Source organism: Coffea arabica, chromosome 3c (genome assembly GCF_036785885.1).
Source record: "Coffea arabica cultivar ET-39 chromosome 3c, Coffea Arabica ET-39 HiFi, whole genome shotgun sequence".
Classification (NCBI taxonomy): Eukaryota; Viridiplantae; Streptophyta; class Magnoliopsida; order Gentianales; family Rubiaceae; genus Coffea; species Coffea arabica.
The window spans coordinates 15,773,854-15,788,209 of record NC_092314.1 but is presented as its reverse complement, the minus strand read 5'-3'; the positions used below and the strand labels follow the sequence as shown (position 1 = coordinate 15,788,209).

The 14,356-nt window shown below is 36.2% G+C and overlaps 1 protein-coding gene and 1 pseudogene across 1 annotated transcript; one reads left to right on the top strand and one right to left on the bottom strand.

The window, feature by feature from the left end:
• The first annotated feature begins 1,037 nt into the window (after positions 1-1,037).
• Positions 1,038-3,432, top strand: LOC113735662 (small ribosomal subunit protein uS13c-like; annotated as a pseudogene).
• A 4,272-nt stretch (positions 3,433-7,704) lies between these two features.
• On the bottom strand, positions 7,705-10,784 carry LOC113734784 (G-type lectin S-receptor-like serine/threonine-protein kinase At1g34300). Its single transcript, XM_072082380.1, has one exon. It carries the CDS (start codon positions 10,502-10,504, stop codon positions 7,964-7,966), a length of 2,541 nt encoding a protein of 846 aa, XP_071938481.1. The 5' UTR covers positions 10,505-10,784; the 3' UTR covers positions 7,705-7,963.
• Between the last annotated feature and the right edge of the window lie 3,572 nt (positions 10,785-14,356).

Genomic DNA, 14,356 nt, shown 5'->3' with positions numbered 1-14,356 from the left:
TGATGGAAAGCAGATTTTTCTCTAAGAAGAACTAGACTCAATGAGCACAGAGGAGTTAAACAGCCACTATGGGTCCTTGAATGAAGTTAGTGCACCAAAGGAGCCAAAATATGTTCTGTTTAGACTAGAAATTGGCATGAAGGACCCAAAATTTTTTATTGGGCTGCTGTTTGACACAAAGACATTATTCAAGCAAGCAGCTGACTTCTATGAGGTGATGTGGGGCAAGGACCATGGTCAGAAAAAAAATGATGGCAAAAAAATAAGTGCAAAATGCAAGAATGTCAAGTGCAAATGGTTTGCTTATGCTACTAATGAACCAAATAGTGATGCCTTTGTCATATGAATCATAAGGCTAGAACATCAATGTGGAAGGGCATTCTACCATAAGCTAGCAAACTTAGGATTCCTAAATGTACATTACAAGAAGTTCTTGCAATTGAATGAGAAGATTTCAGTTAGAGAGTTTAAGGAAAAGCGCATTAAGAATTGAATGTGCATATTACAAAAGATCATGTTCACAAAACATTTGCAAAGGCTAAGGTATTGATCCAAGTAAACTAGAAGAAATAGTACAAAAAATATAGGACTATTGTGAGGAACTCCTGCGATCAAATCCAAGTTCTACTCGAGACAGAAACTGATGAGCTTAGTGGAAAGGAGAGATGAAGGTTGATTTGAACCTAGATTACTTGAAACACTAGCTGAGCTTGATGTTGCTTTGGCCCAATTTCTCCTTAGATGCATTTGCAATGATTCTATACACAATTTTGAGAATTTGAGGAGACATTCCTTTTTTCCAATGAACCCTAGCTCTCCAATTGAGAAAATCTGCAAATTAAGCTCCTCAATTTGAATTTGTTGTTTTAACGCACAATTTACTTGGCTTTATTACACCCGCATAAGTGATGTCTCAAAAATACCTCTATAAATTTGGTCAATTTGACAACCGCTTGATTTTGCTTGTGGCCTTGCGGTGGAGCGCCTCAATTGGGACCTGCATCTTAAGTTTAGGTATCTAATCGGTCAACACTAAAATATAGAGACTAAATTGACACAAGTAAGATAATTTGGGAGCCAAATTGGTCCCTATCTCTTAGTCCCCTTCCTGCCGGGAGACGGGGAGAGGATAAGAAAGTTTCATAAACGTGAAACTTCCTCTCTTTTTTCCACCCAGCCTCTTGAAGCCACAAATCAATAGCAAATTGAAATACAAAACAAAAAATCATGGCACAATCACTAGCCGTACCTGTACTACCTTCATTTTCCTCATCTGCAACACTACCTCTTCAAAACGCACCTCCAGTTCCTTCTCTTTGCCCGCCTCATCAGTTCCCCCAAAGGTAGATTTCTTCGATTATCGTTTTTTTTTTCCTCTTTTGTCATATTTTAGTTGACGGGTGCTAGATTGGTGGGTTGAGTATAAGTTGTGCTCGTGTGGGAGGAGTGGAGATACCAAACAGCAAAAGGTGGAGTTTTCTTTGCAGTATATTCATGGAATTGGGCGTACAACGGCTAAGCAGATACTGGTGGACCTTGGAATGGACAACAAATTCACAAAGGACTTGTCTGAAGAAGAACTCACCTCTCTCCGTGAAGAAGTCACCCAGTACATGATTGAAGGAGATCTTGTATGTTTTTCTTTTCCTTTTCAATTAATGCCTGAAGGAACATTTTTTTTTTCTTGTTATCTGTTGAGGGTAGTATTTTTCTCTTTTCTGTTTTCTTTTATTTTTGGAGGGGTTTTAGGGGTCCAGTTAAAAGGGTTCTAGCTAGTTTGCTGGCTTAATTGTGGCTTCATAAGCTGTTGTTTGAATTGGAACTGTATTGCATTAAACCCTTAAAGAAATTCCATAGAATGCAATTCCTTAGCAAATGGATTTGGAAATTTTTACACTGGAGCTTTAAATTTGTTTTATGAAGTAAAGGCGTGATTTATTTATTCTTGCTATGGTTATCTAGAATGCAACTTGTTGCATGATGGGCTCGTTTGCTTGTTTATTTTTATGGGATGGCACATCTTTTTTGAAATTTTTTTAGTGTAAGTGGGAGATCTCGAATCCGGAATCTCTCACTTATGCCATCGTACCACTCAGCCCATCCCTTTCCCAAATGACACATCTTATCAATTCATTAGGTTTTTAAATGGGCTTATGTTGTAGTTATTATTGACATGTTCAGTTTGATGTATAAAGCTGGATCTTGAGAATTAATTTCAATGTCAAATTAATGTACCCCAAATCAGATGCAGGGTATGCATAGTATGTCAATGCTATTGCAAGCACTAGGTAATGTACTTGGAAAGGTTGAATTGGCAAAATGAAGCGAAGAAAGCTATTTTTCCTGGTGCTAATAGGTTGTGATATACATGTTAAAAATGAAATTTCAGGGTTGTCAGGCAATCTCTCTGTTCTGTATTTAAGGGAATACAGGACAAGGGAAAAGGAAATAAAACACTCCCATCTTGAGTGGTCAACATTAATACAAGGAGACTCACTGGTTTACAAGCCAAATGTAAAATAGTGGACAAGCGAAAAATGTAAAATAGTTTATCTGCATAACATGTCTCATCCTCGTTTATGTTCCTTGTTTTTTTTTCGTTAGTATGGCTATAGCATTATTCATGTTATTAAATAGGACCAATAAGAGCTGAATTTGAATGCAAGTACAATTTGTTTCGACTATGTGCATAACATGACTAGAGCTTTTTACATTTTTCTGTGCCAATGCTGCCTGATTATCTGGGTAAAATTTGTGGAGGAGGTCTACTGCACTTGCAATTAGGAGGCTAAAGGAGATCCAATGTTACCGAGGTGTGAGGCGGCATATTCAGGGATTGCCCTGTAGAGGGCAACGTACAAAGAACAACTGCCGGACCCTGAAGGGCAAGAAGGTTACTGTTGCTGGAAAGAAGAAGGCACCTCGCTAAATTGGTTTGTTTTCTAAAGTACAGCAAATGGAAAACTGTTAATTTCCATATTTGTTGTAACATCCTGAATTAAGCTAACTGCTTGGTTAATTATTTTTTATATCAAATAGTCTTTATTATTACACTTCTGCTTCTTCTTCTTCTTCTTCTTTGTGGAGATAAGAAAATGATGGCAAAACATACATATTTTGTAGGATTTGATTTGGCCATTCCAAGTTGTCTAGCGACCAATGCTGTTCCAACAATCCTTCAGGCTGTGCCAGGTTCTTTATGCCTTTAATTGGTGTCATTGTAGAGGTATTCATTGCGATAGATTAGCATCCTAGTCCATTTAGCTACTTGAAAGTTAGTAAAAGGGATTTTGTGAGGGGGCAAGAACGCTGTTGTCTAATTGCATTTAGTACGTTTAAGACTGTTGCGTTGCAACTCTGAATTTGCTTTGGCTCATCCAACAGCACCAAATGCTCATAATAAACTTCAGTTAGAGACTATCAAATGGCCTACTTTCTGTGTCCGCCACAAATTGGGCATTTCCATATCCAAAAATGAGTTTGTATTATTGGATTTTTTTCTCTCTTATACCGTACTATCGAATTGTGCAGAACTCTCACATATTATTCTCTGATATATACATATTCCATTTCAATAGCATCAGTTTTTTTTTTTTATTTCAATATCATCAGTCTCAGAACTTGCTTAAACTGTACAACTGTTTTGCTGTTGTGTGTACTCATACCAGATCAAAAGTAGTAGTTACAAGTCTGATTATACGGCCAATCCAAGTTGTCTAGTGACCTGTTTAGCATAGTTACAACAGTAGTTATGATAAAAGGTGGAAATTGTTTCTTTTTCAATTAACTGTAACTATCTGTAACTAATGAAAATTTGAAATACTTAAAGTCCAAATGACCACAAACTATCCAAATGACCACAAACTTTTTTCAATCACTTCGTTTCGTTTCCTCCTTTCGGAACCACAAACGCCAGACTGATGATCAAAACCGATCGCGAGAATTCTGACATAGACCTCACTCTCAAGTCTCAACCAATCAAAAGCATCTTCCATTGTTCTTTGACTTCGAGCGGTCAAAATATCTTATTGAAGTGTTGCTGCTCAAACCTCAAAAGATCTTCAACACATCCTATAAATAATTAGAGTACACACAGAATCATCCTCTGCAGAATGAACTAATACGCTCCTAACTAACTCTTAGCATTCAAAACCGTAAAAGCAAAGAAGAAATAGCGAAGGAACGGATTATCATTTAGGGGCAGTTTTTGAAGATTATCCTAGGAAGAGCTTCACAAAGATACTACTCTCCACAAACTTAGAATAGTAGCATATATCGAAATAAGTAAGTCAATGGGTCCGATCTTATTTAGATTCAATTTAAACCCAATATACTTAAGGCTTGAGATTTAATTTCTCAAATTCAAACCTAAACTTCATAAGAGATTTATAGGTCTCGATAGGATTTGATTTTCTATTATCCATACGCAAATTCAAATCAGATCCTGTCAAAACTCATGTATGTATGTGTGTGCGCGGGCGCGCTTGCATGCACATATGATAACCTATATTATATGGCCATTGGATTTAATACAATAACACTTCATGACTGTTTATTTTATTAATTTAAAAACAAAAATTGGCTGGTTTTTATGTTATTTTTTAACACTATATATTTTTAAGACATTTTTACTTTAGTTCTTCACTGTATGTTCAAAAAAAATACCTAAGGAAATCCATCAAATATCCAAATCCATGAGAGTTTGGGTTTGGATTAACTTTTTTAAAGGATCTCGATCTAGATGTGGGCCTAATTAAATTTAATGGATTTAAATTTAGATCAAAAGAATCCAATCCAAATCTTACTCATTGACATGCCTATATCGAAAGCTACAATCTGTAATCTCTCATATACTTTTACCTTGCAGATGCTACTTAAAAGAAAAGCTGACAGAAATATTCAAATAGCTTAATCAACATACGTAGATCAGTTTTACAGTAGATTTTGTCACTTGCACATTTTTTCTGAGAATAGGGTTAAAATGCATGCCATGTATATGATAAAACCCCACGAAATCTAACAATTTATTATGTGGTCAAAATTCAGAAAATGACTACACAGAAAATAAATCCAATATACTCTTTCCTAACAAGGGGAGGAATGGGATATTAGAAGCAGAGAAGGGGAAGGAGGATTTGAGCTAGGTCCTCTAATCCCAAGAATTTCAATCTTAACTACTAGATCAAAACCTTCTCAACAAAAGTCGAATGTATATTGTTGGATAAATGCTTAGACATACCATTTATCTGCTAGCACTTGTAATAGCTTTAAAAAGTGGATCAGAATTCTTATAGCAAATGTCTCGAGTCACTTCTAAATTATGACCACCTTTTCTCATATAAGAGCATCCTTTCAATCAACAAATAAAGTCCACTCCTAAGACGATATCTAAAGACAGCAATCATGAAATGTATATTTCCCTCCACATAGCTTGAGAAAACACCTAAAATTTATTCTGCTGAGAGAGAGAGAGAGAGAGAGAGAGGAGGAGGAGGAAATACGAGAAGTTGTCTGATGGAATTTTACCATGAACTACATCAATACATTCTTATGATACACTCAATTCCTAACTTTACAGTCAAGGAGAGAAAAACTAAACCCATCAACTAACCAAGGCTATCTCCTAAACAGAAAAACCACAGAAAATTTATACAAGAAAGAACAAAAGCAAAACCAATAGACTAAATGCAACATCTATGTCACCCAAAAAACCAATTAAATCCGACATCTCCTTGTACAATTCACAAAAATTATGTCAGTTTTTCTTTCACACCTTTGATATCCTTGGGAAACAACTATACTGCCTGCAATATGCTGCTACATGACAAGGTCTTTCGAAACTTTAGGAAGTAACACCATCCATGCAGCAAGAATAAGGTGCCGCTTGGTTCACGTTGACGAATCGAAATTGTAATTGGAATCATATACAAAAAATTAGTATGGGTTTTGATTGGGTTGTAGTCAAGGTATCAATACAATAACAAGCGCTTGGTAGATATTTGTCAGGAATGGATATTACATTAAAATTTGAATATTTTATCATTTTTAAATTTCTTTTTCTTCTCTCCTTTTTGTTCTTAATCCAATTGCAGAACATCCTTCTTAACCGAATTGCAGAACTTCATAGTGACCATTAATGGATCAACTGGTATTTTTCTTGGACTTCAAGATCACAAAATCTGTTTTCGGAAACCCCACTTGTAACTTGAAGATCATTAGATCTAGTTTCTAAACAACTTAAAAAAAAAAAAGAAAGAAAGAAAGAGAGAGTGGGGTTTTTGCAGCCGCTCACTCCACCACTTTAACTCCTCCTCCATTGCAGCCATACAACTCCCAAAAAAAAAAAAGAACAACTGTTATATGGAGATTCTAACTAGAAAAGAGAACAATTTTGTCTTAATTTGAAAAACCAATCAAGATGAGATTCTTTGGCCGACAAAAATTACTCTCACATTTCAAGAGCCGTCGTCAGCTGTGGAAGATTGGAAAAAAAGGGACCTGCTACACCGGTAAGAGAGAAATTAGAAGATTGGAATAAGTGGGATAGAGGAAAGGGAAAGGCCGGTCTGATATGGGGAAGGAAGCAAATAGGAGAATATGATGGAAATAGAAGAGAGATGGTGAAGCAATAAGTGACATGAAATGAAAAAAATTATTACTATTTATTAGCTTTGGAATCAAACGTGGGATTTCACAAAACCTCCCAACTTGGTCAGGAATGGGAGAAATCCGGTTTTTTTAGAAATGATTCCAAAAATTGCATTCCGATAGATTTAACCCAAGCAATAAATAAGGGGTTTATTCTATTATGTGATTTCCAAATCCTTTAACCAAGCGGCCCCTAAGATATAATGGTTTTAAATCTCCAAAAGCTACATGCTGGTAGACGGTTCATTTGAATGAGTATCATTCTTTGATTCGAGAAAAAAGAAAGAGCAAATGTCTGATACCCCTAAATCTGAATCTTGAGGAAAAAGAGTCGTCTAAAACACTGTTGCCTGAATTAGCTAAAAGAAAAAATTCAAGCAGACCATATAGCAAATCAAATATTATGTCAGGTGTCTGCAATATGCTGCTACTTGGTAAGGTCTTCTAGAACTTTTGGAAACAATAACATCCATGCAGCAAGAATAAGTTACAATAGTTTAAGTCTCCAAAAGCTACACGCTGGTGGACAGTTCATTTCAAAAATTATCGTTCTTTGGTTTGAGAAAAAAGAAACAGCAAAATGTCAGAAACCCCTAAATCTTAATCTCAAGGAGGAAAGGGAGTCATCAAAAACGCTCTTAGCTCAAACTAACTAAAAGAAAAAACTTAAGCAGACCATATATCAAAACCAATATTATTTTAGGCAGGGCATCCACCGGTTGAAAAGATCAAACAGTTACTATGAGACAGAAGCAAATATTTACGAGTGACCTTGAAAAAAAAAACCATAAACAAGTGGATCACAATATTAAATGATCAATCTTACGAGTGCTTCATGCAATTTGACTACAGGTCCCTCTTCTTTTCTCACAATTATAATGAAGGGCTGCAGAGGTTTCATCTAATCTTCTGTGCTGGGTCTACTTCAAGTGCTTTGAGAGTGTGTTGAAAATGAAGGTCAATGCAAATTTATAGCCAAGTGATGTCAAGACCCTCAACCTTGTTTTAATATTTTTGTTTGAACTTGCTAGCGCTGTCTAATTTTCACACTTAAACTTGCAGTAAATTCTGACATTTAAAACTTTAGATACTATCATTCACACATGTTCTGTACTACAATTATACACTTTCACAAGCAGCTAAACTCTATTACGAAGCCATACACATGTGATCAATGTTGCACTAGCTATAAGTATTGCAAGATACAATTACCAAATAATTTACTATAGCAAATTAAAAATTACCAAATCTTCTGCTGGTAGACTGACTTTTGTGAATCCGAAAAATACTCCCTGCTGGCAAACTGTGAATCATATCATAATGCAGACTTAGCTTCGGACTGAAGAAGTGATGAAGATGCTCTCTCTGTATTCCTTGCTGAAACAGAAGACAAAATTCCACGAGTTTGAACTGACGAAGATGACGAGGGAGCTGGAGCTGAAGCTGCAATTGTGGAAAAGGCACTGATACTACTAGCGTTTATGCTAGTCCCACTGACAGATCCCTCTGTGACACCCTTAGGAATGGGTGGTTTACCAATATCAATAATGCCTTCTAGCATCTGAACAACCTTACCCATTACAGGCCTCTGAGCTGGTTGCTCTTGGATGCACCAAAAGCTAACTTGAATTGCCCTCATCACTTGCTCTATATCTATCTCATGCTTAGAAAGCTGTTTATCAAAAATTGCTTCAGTATTGCCCTTATCAAATTCCTCATAAGCCCACAAAGAAAACTTTTTATTGTTAGTCTCAGCTGAGACTTCAAAGTTCCTTTTTCCACTTACTATCTCCAATAATACCATTCCAAAGCTATATACATCAGATTTTGAAGTTATTGGAAGATTAGCAAGCCACTCAGGAGCCAAATATCCTCTTGTTTCCGTTACACTTGTCAAGGTTCGATACCTGTGGTCCTTGGGATTAATAAGTTTCGCAAGGCCAAAATCTGATACTTTGGCATTGTAATTTTCATCCAAGAGAATGTTTTCAGGCTTTATATCACAGTGCACAATACAATCTCGACACTCTTCATGAAGATATGTAATCCCCCTTGCAGTCCCTAGTGCAATGTTATAACGAGATTCCCAACTCAATATCTTTCCTGAATGCTCTTCAGTGGTGAAGAGAAAGTTATCCAGCGAACCATTTTTCATGAACTCATACACCAGTAGTCGGTGACGCCCTTCAGAACAAAATCCTATCAATCTAACCAAATTCAAATGGTGGGTGCTGCTTATTGTGGCAACCTCCATTCTGAACTGTTTTTCACCCTGCTCAATTCCCTCCAGCTGTTTCACTGCAGCAACAGTTCTATTAGCAAGAACCCCTTTATAGACAGCCCCAAATCCTCCTGCACCAAGCTTTTCTTTAAACCCTTTTGTTGCCCGTTGGAGCTCCTTATATGAGAACTGGACAGGTGCACCAGAGGCATACTCAAGAAGCGCATACTGAGCTGACATTCCCCCAAATTTTGGGCTATCCCTAAAGCACCACCACCACGTACTACCTTCAACTAAGATCAAACCCAAAATGGTAACCAAGACCACAACCACAACTATCCACGCTTTCAATCTCCAGCCATCCCTTTTAACACTGTCAGCTGATAAAACAGGAGGACTAGGCTCAGGTTGACCGCATATCTTGAAAAAGGAAGTGCTAGGAAGTGCAGGCGACTGGTAGCCGCTGATGAAATTTGAAGTTTTCTGATAACAAAACCCTGTCCCATCAGCCAATGAAGTTGATCCAAGACAAGGATATGACTGAAGACAATTTGATTTACAGGCAGAGAAAACCTGAGTATTATCTGTATCTGATTCAGGGGGATAGGTCAATAACACAGTATGGTCCAACTGCATCATCGCCCTATATCCCTGACAATTCTGAAGGTTCACCTTAATCTTACACCCTTTCCTACCATCCCTCTGATCAACTGGTTCAAAATTCTGTGACGGACAACTGCAAACCGGTCCCGTCTCATTATAACCACATATCCCAAAATTCCCACAATATCCAAACACTCGACATTGATCACTTACAGCAGACCATGTAACAGTTCTACTCCCACTACCCTTCCCAACGCTATAAATTCTCAAATTACCATCATTATCCAACTTCACAAACCTTAATACAATTGTTGCGTCGGCATAATCACTACTATAAGCCGAGGATAAAGGGCCGGAAAGGTGCAGATCAGAAAGGGTTATTATCCCAATTGGTGAAATGGTTAAACTTGGTGAAGTCCAGTTGACCGTAGCCGATGAATTCAACCCAGAACTGTAATAGAAAATGGACTCATTCCACATAAGAGTTAAGTTGCCAGTACTATTGCTCAAGCGAAACGAATAAATCCCATTTCGCAAAACATGATTTCTGGTAAAATTCTGAGACGGAACAATAGTATCGGTCGGATTATCAAAAGTTGACCAAATATCCGACCTGGTGGCGTTTCTAAGAGCAAAATTACCTGAATCGTCAAGAGCAGCGGATGCAGCCCCACGCCTAGAGGTGGACGACTGCCAGACAAGGGAGTTGTATGAACCGTTGCGAAGCTCCAGATTGCCGTTCGACAGGAGGCGGAGGGTGGCGGTGGAATCAGCAGCGCCGAGGTCAGAACCACCAGCAATCCAGATAGGAATATTGGGGCTGTTATCGTAAATTATGGCTGCAAAATGAGCTGAACTAGCACCAGAGGGATCAGAAATGAAGGTAAAAGTGAAGGTCTGGCTTGGAGAAGTCCATTTGGAGTTGGGATCGGAAGCTGAGAGGGTTGACCCAAGTTGAACATCAGCTGCAGCTAAAGTAGAAAAACTCTTGGCTGTGATGAATAGTAAGAAGAAAGGCAAAGGGTTCAGCATTTTTTACCTTCTCCTCCTCTTATATTGGTCTAGTTTCTCGTGGCAAAGTAAGAAGAATGATGATGACAAAGAGAAGAATTGTGGTGGTTCATCAATGGCTGAATCAAAGCTGGTGGCTTAGATTTAAATGTGTGATGATCGTGGTGACTGGTCAGTGGATAGAGGCAGCGGGAAATTGACTTTGAATGCAAGGAGATCGTGGGTTAGACTGGAATATGGACCGGGTTTTAGAGAGGAGAGAAATTGTACGAGGTCTCTGAAGGCACGGTCTTAATTTGATACGAGACGCAACGTGGAGACGGGGAGATTTGAAAAGCTGATATAAATTGTTGGGAAAATTTGAAAGGAAAACAAAGAGAATTGTTGGGAAAATTTGAAAGGGAAATTTTTTTTTTTGGGCCTAAGGTAAATGCATTAGTGAATTCTCTAGATATTTTGATGAAAAAAAAAAGGATTAATTACACTTTAACCCCTCCCGGGGGAACTTGGATCCTTGTAACACTTTGCCACCCTAAACTCCAGATATATACATTTTGGATTAATCTTCTATACACCAATAGTGTATACACTTGATACGTAATTGAGATTTGAATTTGAAATCCAAATTTTGCATACGTGTCATGCACTCAACCGTGATAGTGTATACACTGTCAGTGTATGTAAGATTTACTCATGCATTTTATCCCTTGTGGTCAACTTTATGATGGAGTTAAGATGAAGTCATATTTTTCATGACCAAAATATCTTTGACTAATTCTTAAACACACATAATAATTGTAAAATAATAAATATCTATTTGTTTATTTCGATCTTTTAGCACTAAAACAAATTAGATAATTCACAAAAAAGAAGTCTAAAAAACTCAATGTATTTATCTCAATGCGATAGCAATACTTATTTTAAATAAAATAAAATTAATTGGTGTATTTGGAATGAAAATTATGTACTTATATTTTTTTATTGTAACACATTTTAATGTGTTTTATAAGATAAAAACATGATTAAAAATAAAAATTTATTGAAAATGTATTTAGAGAATTTTTAGTTTTTTAAAAATGTAGAATGCAAACAAAATACAAAGTAAGGTATGAATGTGGTATAAAATTACTAAATAGCATTTTATTGACTCATGAAAATCTTGTGAAAGGTGCAAAGTAAATAAAAATTATCAAAATTAACCGTTTACAATTTAAAGGAAGAAAGATAAGCGATGGAAAACTTGTACAAATGTTTTAGGAAATTATAAATTTTTTTCTCCACAATACAAATTTTCAATTCTTTGGTATTATACCATCTTTCATTTTTGAATTTTTTAAATCATATGACTTTGTATTTTTCCAATAAAATGTTTCATATTACAATTAAAGGTATAACATTATTCTAGAACTATTACGTAAGGGCATTAACATCATTTTGTTAAAATTTTAGATGGAGAAATGATCATTAACATTTGACTTAGTCAATGAAGGGGACAAAGTGTATATATTTAAAATTCATGAGGGCAAACTGTTATAAAGGGACAAGTTCAAGGGGGGCAAACTATAATTAACCCCAAAAATATTATGTTCCCCCTACTATAGTAGACGAAAAAAATAATATGCTTCCCATTAATGTAAGAGATTTGAACCCCCAACATGATACACAAAAATTCTCTTCCTAGCTATTGGATCAAAGTTCAATGATTATAAAGATGACAAACTTTGTGATTCTAAACTCTCGAGCATCCGTTCCCGAATATTTAAAATTCCAAACCAACTATGTAGAAAAAGGTTGGAAGCAATGTTTTATTTGTCTATAACTTTGGAGGTGCAACTTTTAGGTAATTCAGTTTTCAGGTATCCAAAAAAGTTTGTTTAGTAGGTAGAGCTTTTAACGAGCCGAATCAAACCAAATATTTAGTGTTCAAACTTTGTTCGAATAATATACAGACAGGGTTGGAATTCATCTCGAATATTAACAAATTATAAATGTTGTTCGAATTTGTATAAATATTAGGGTTTTCGCTAATTAAACTTTATGAGTCAAATTCAAGCTCGAACTGGAGTTCGATTTTGATTTTGAAGATGATTTAATTATATTTTTAATAAATGTATATTATTTAAATAAGTTTAATTGTATTTATTGATTTTTAAAAAATCAATAAGGCTAATTTATGTATAATTACTTTTTAAGTAAAATATAATATATATATAAAATAATATTAAATGTATTTATATTTATTTTCATTTTTATAATTTTATATATGTGCATTCGACTCAATTATTAAACGAGTCTAATATTATGTTCAAACTCAATTCATTTATTAAGCAATTGAGCTTTTGCGAACTCGAATTAGCCAAACACAAATACATTCGCGAACAGCTCACTTCATTAAAAGCTCTATCTATAGGTAAGATTATGAAATTACCCTTAGTGAACATATCAGCACTCATACATGCACAAGCAAGTGTGTGTGTGTGTGTCTATATATATATATATATATATATATATATATATATATATATATATATATATATATCAAACATATCAACATACATTCTCGATTATACGTCGTACATGCTCAGACATATCAATATACATTCTTGATTATACATCGTAGATGCACAAGCAAGCATATATATATACACACACACACACATATTTCAATTTAAATTTACAATTCTCATACTAGAGGAAAAATTATATGAGGTCTCCGAATGAAAGTCTTAATTTAATGCGAACCAGAATGAGAAGACATGGATGCATATTTGATTTAGAAGGCCAATGAAAAGGGATATGATACGAACGTCGCCAACCTTGTGACAAAACCCGTAAGAGATTAGAGTCAAGATCGATAAGAGGATACCAAGCTTGGAGTGGATGACCTCAACCCGTTAATCACGTGGTTAACGAACCTTGGTATAATGGTAGTAGATGCCACAATCTAGTGCAATTCTAGATTGATAAGTCACGAACACTTAGAGAAATTCTAAGATATTCAAGAAGCCTTGGAGAAACCAAGAAAACTCTCAAATTTTTATTGTATTGTTGAATGAATAAAACATGACCCTAGGTAGGCTATTTATAGCCATACAAGTAGAAGACCTAAAGTGTAATGGAAAAATGCTAGACCTAAAGTGAAACGGAAAAGGCTAAACATGACAAGGTTCCTACATTTTAGGAACCTAGAATCGGCTCTCTTAGCTTGCAATGCTGGCCGAATTATTGCTTGATTAAAATGACTAAACAAGACTCCAAACTAACTAATTAGACGGCTAACACAAAGACTCAAACTAGGAAGCCTTCAAGCGTGGTCCTCCTTGACTTGAACAACATGGACAACCTTCAATCATTCATGCTCAAGTCCCTCAATGACCTTGGGAGCAATTTCTTGGCTTTGCACCTCACGAACAAGCCCTTGGAGTTCCTCTCTGATCTTCTTAGCTCGAGCTCGCGTCACGGGTCCGAACTCGACCCTTGTTCAATGGTATTTCTTGATTCGTATCATTTCCCTCCTCTTGAAAGCAATTTGTCCACACATTGAAGCATGAATGATGACTAGAAGAGTTACATGTCGGCGAGTCAATTTTGTTATGACCACAAGTTTTGCAAAAAACCACTTGCTAAGTTGAAAGGTAGCCTTTGTTGAACCTTGAATCTCACGAACTAGCTTCAATGTATGCTCAACTTGATCGCTTGTAGCCATGAGGTAAGGATCCTTAAAGTGATGCGGTGTAGATCCCATGAATTCGAACTCCTCAAGCTTGAATAAGCTTGCAAAGTATGCAAACTAATCTGGTGAAGTTGGAGCTTCACGTGGACTAGGTGCAAGATGAGCATGGGTGTTGTAGTGACCATTGAAGACCTCGCTCC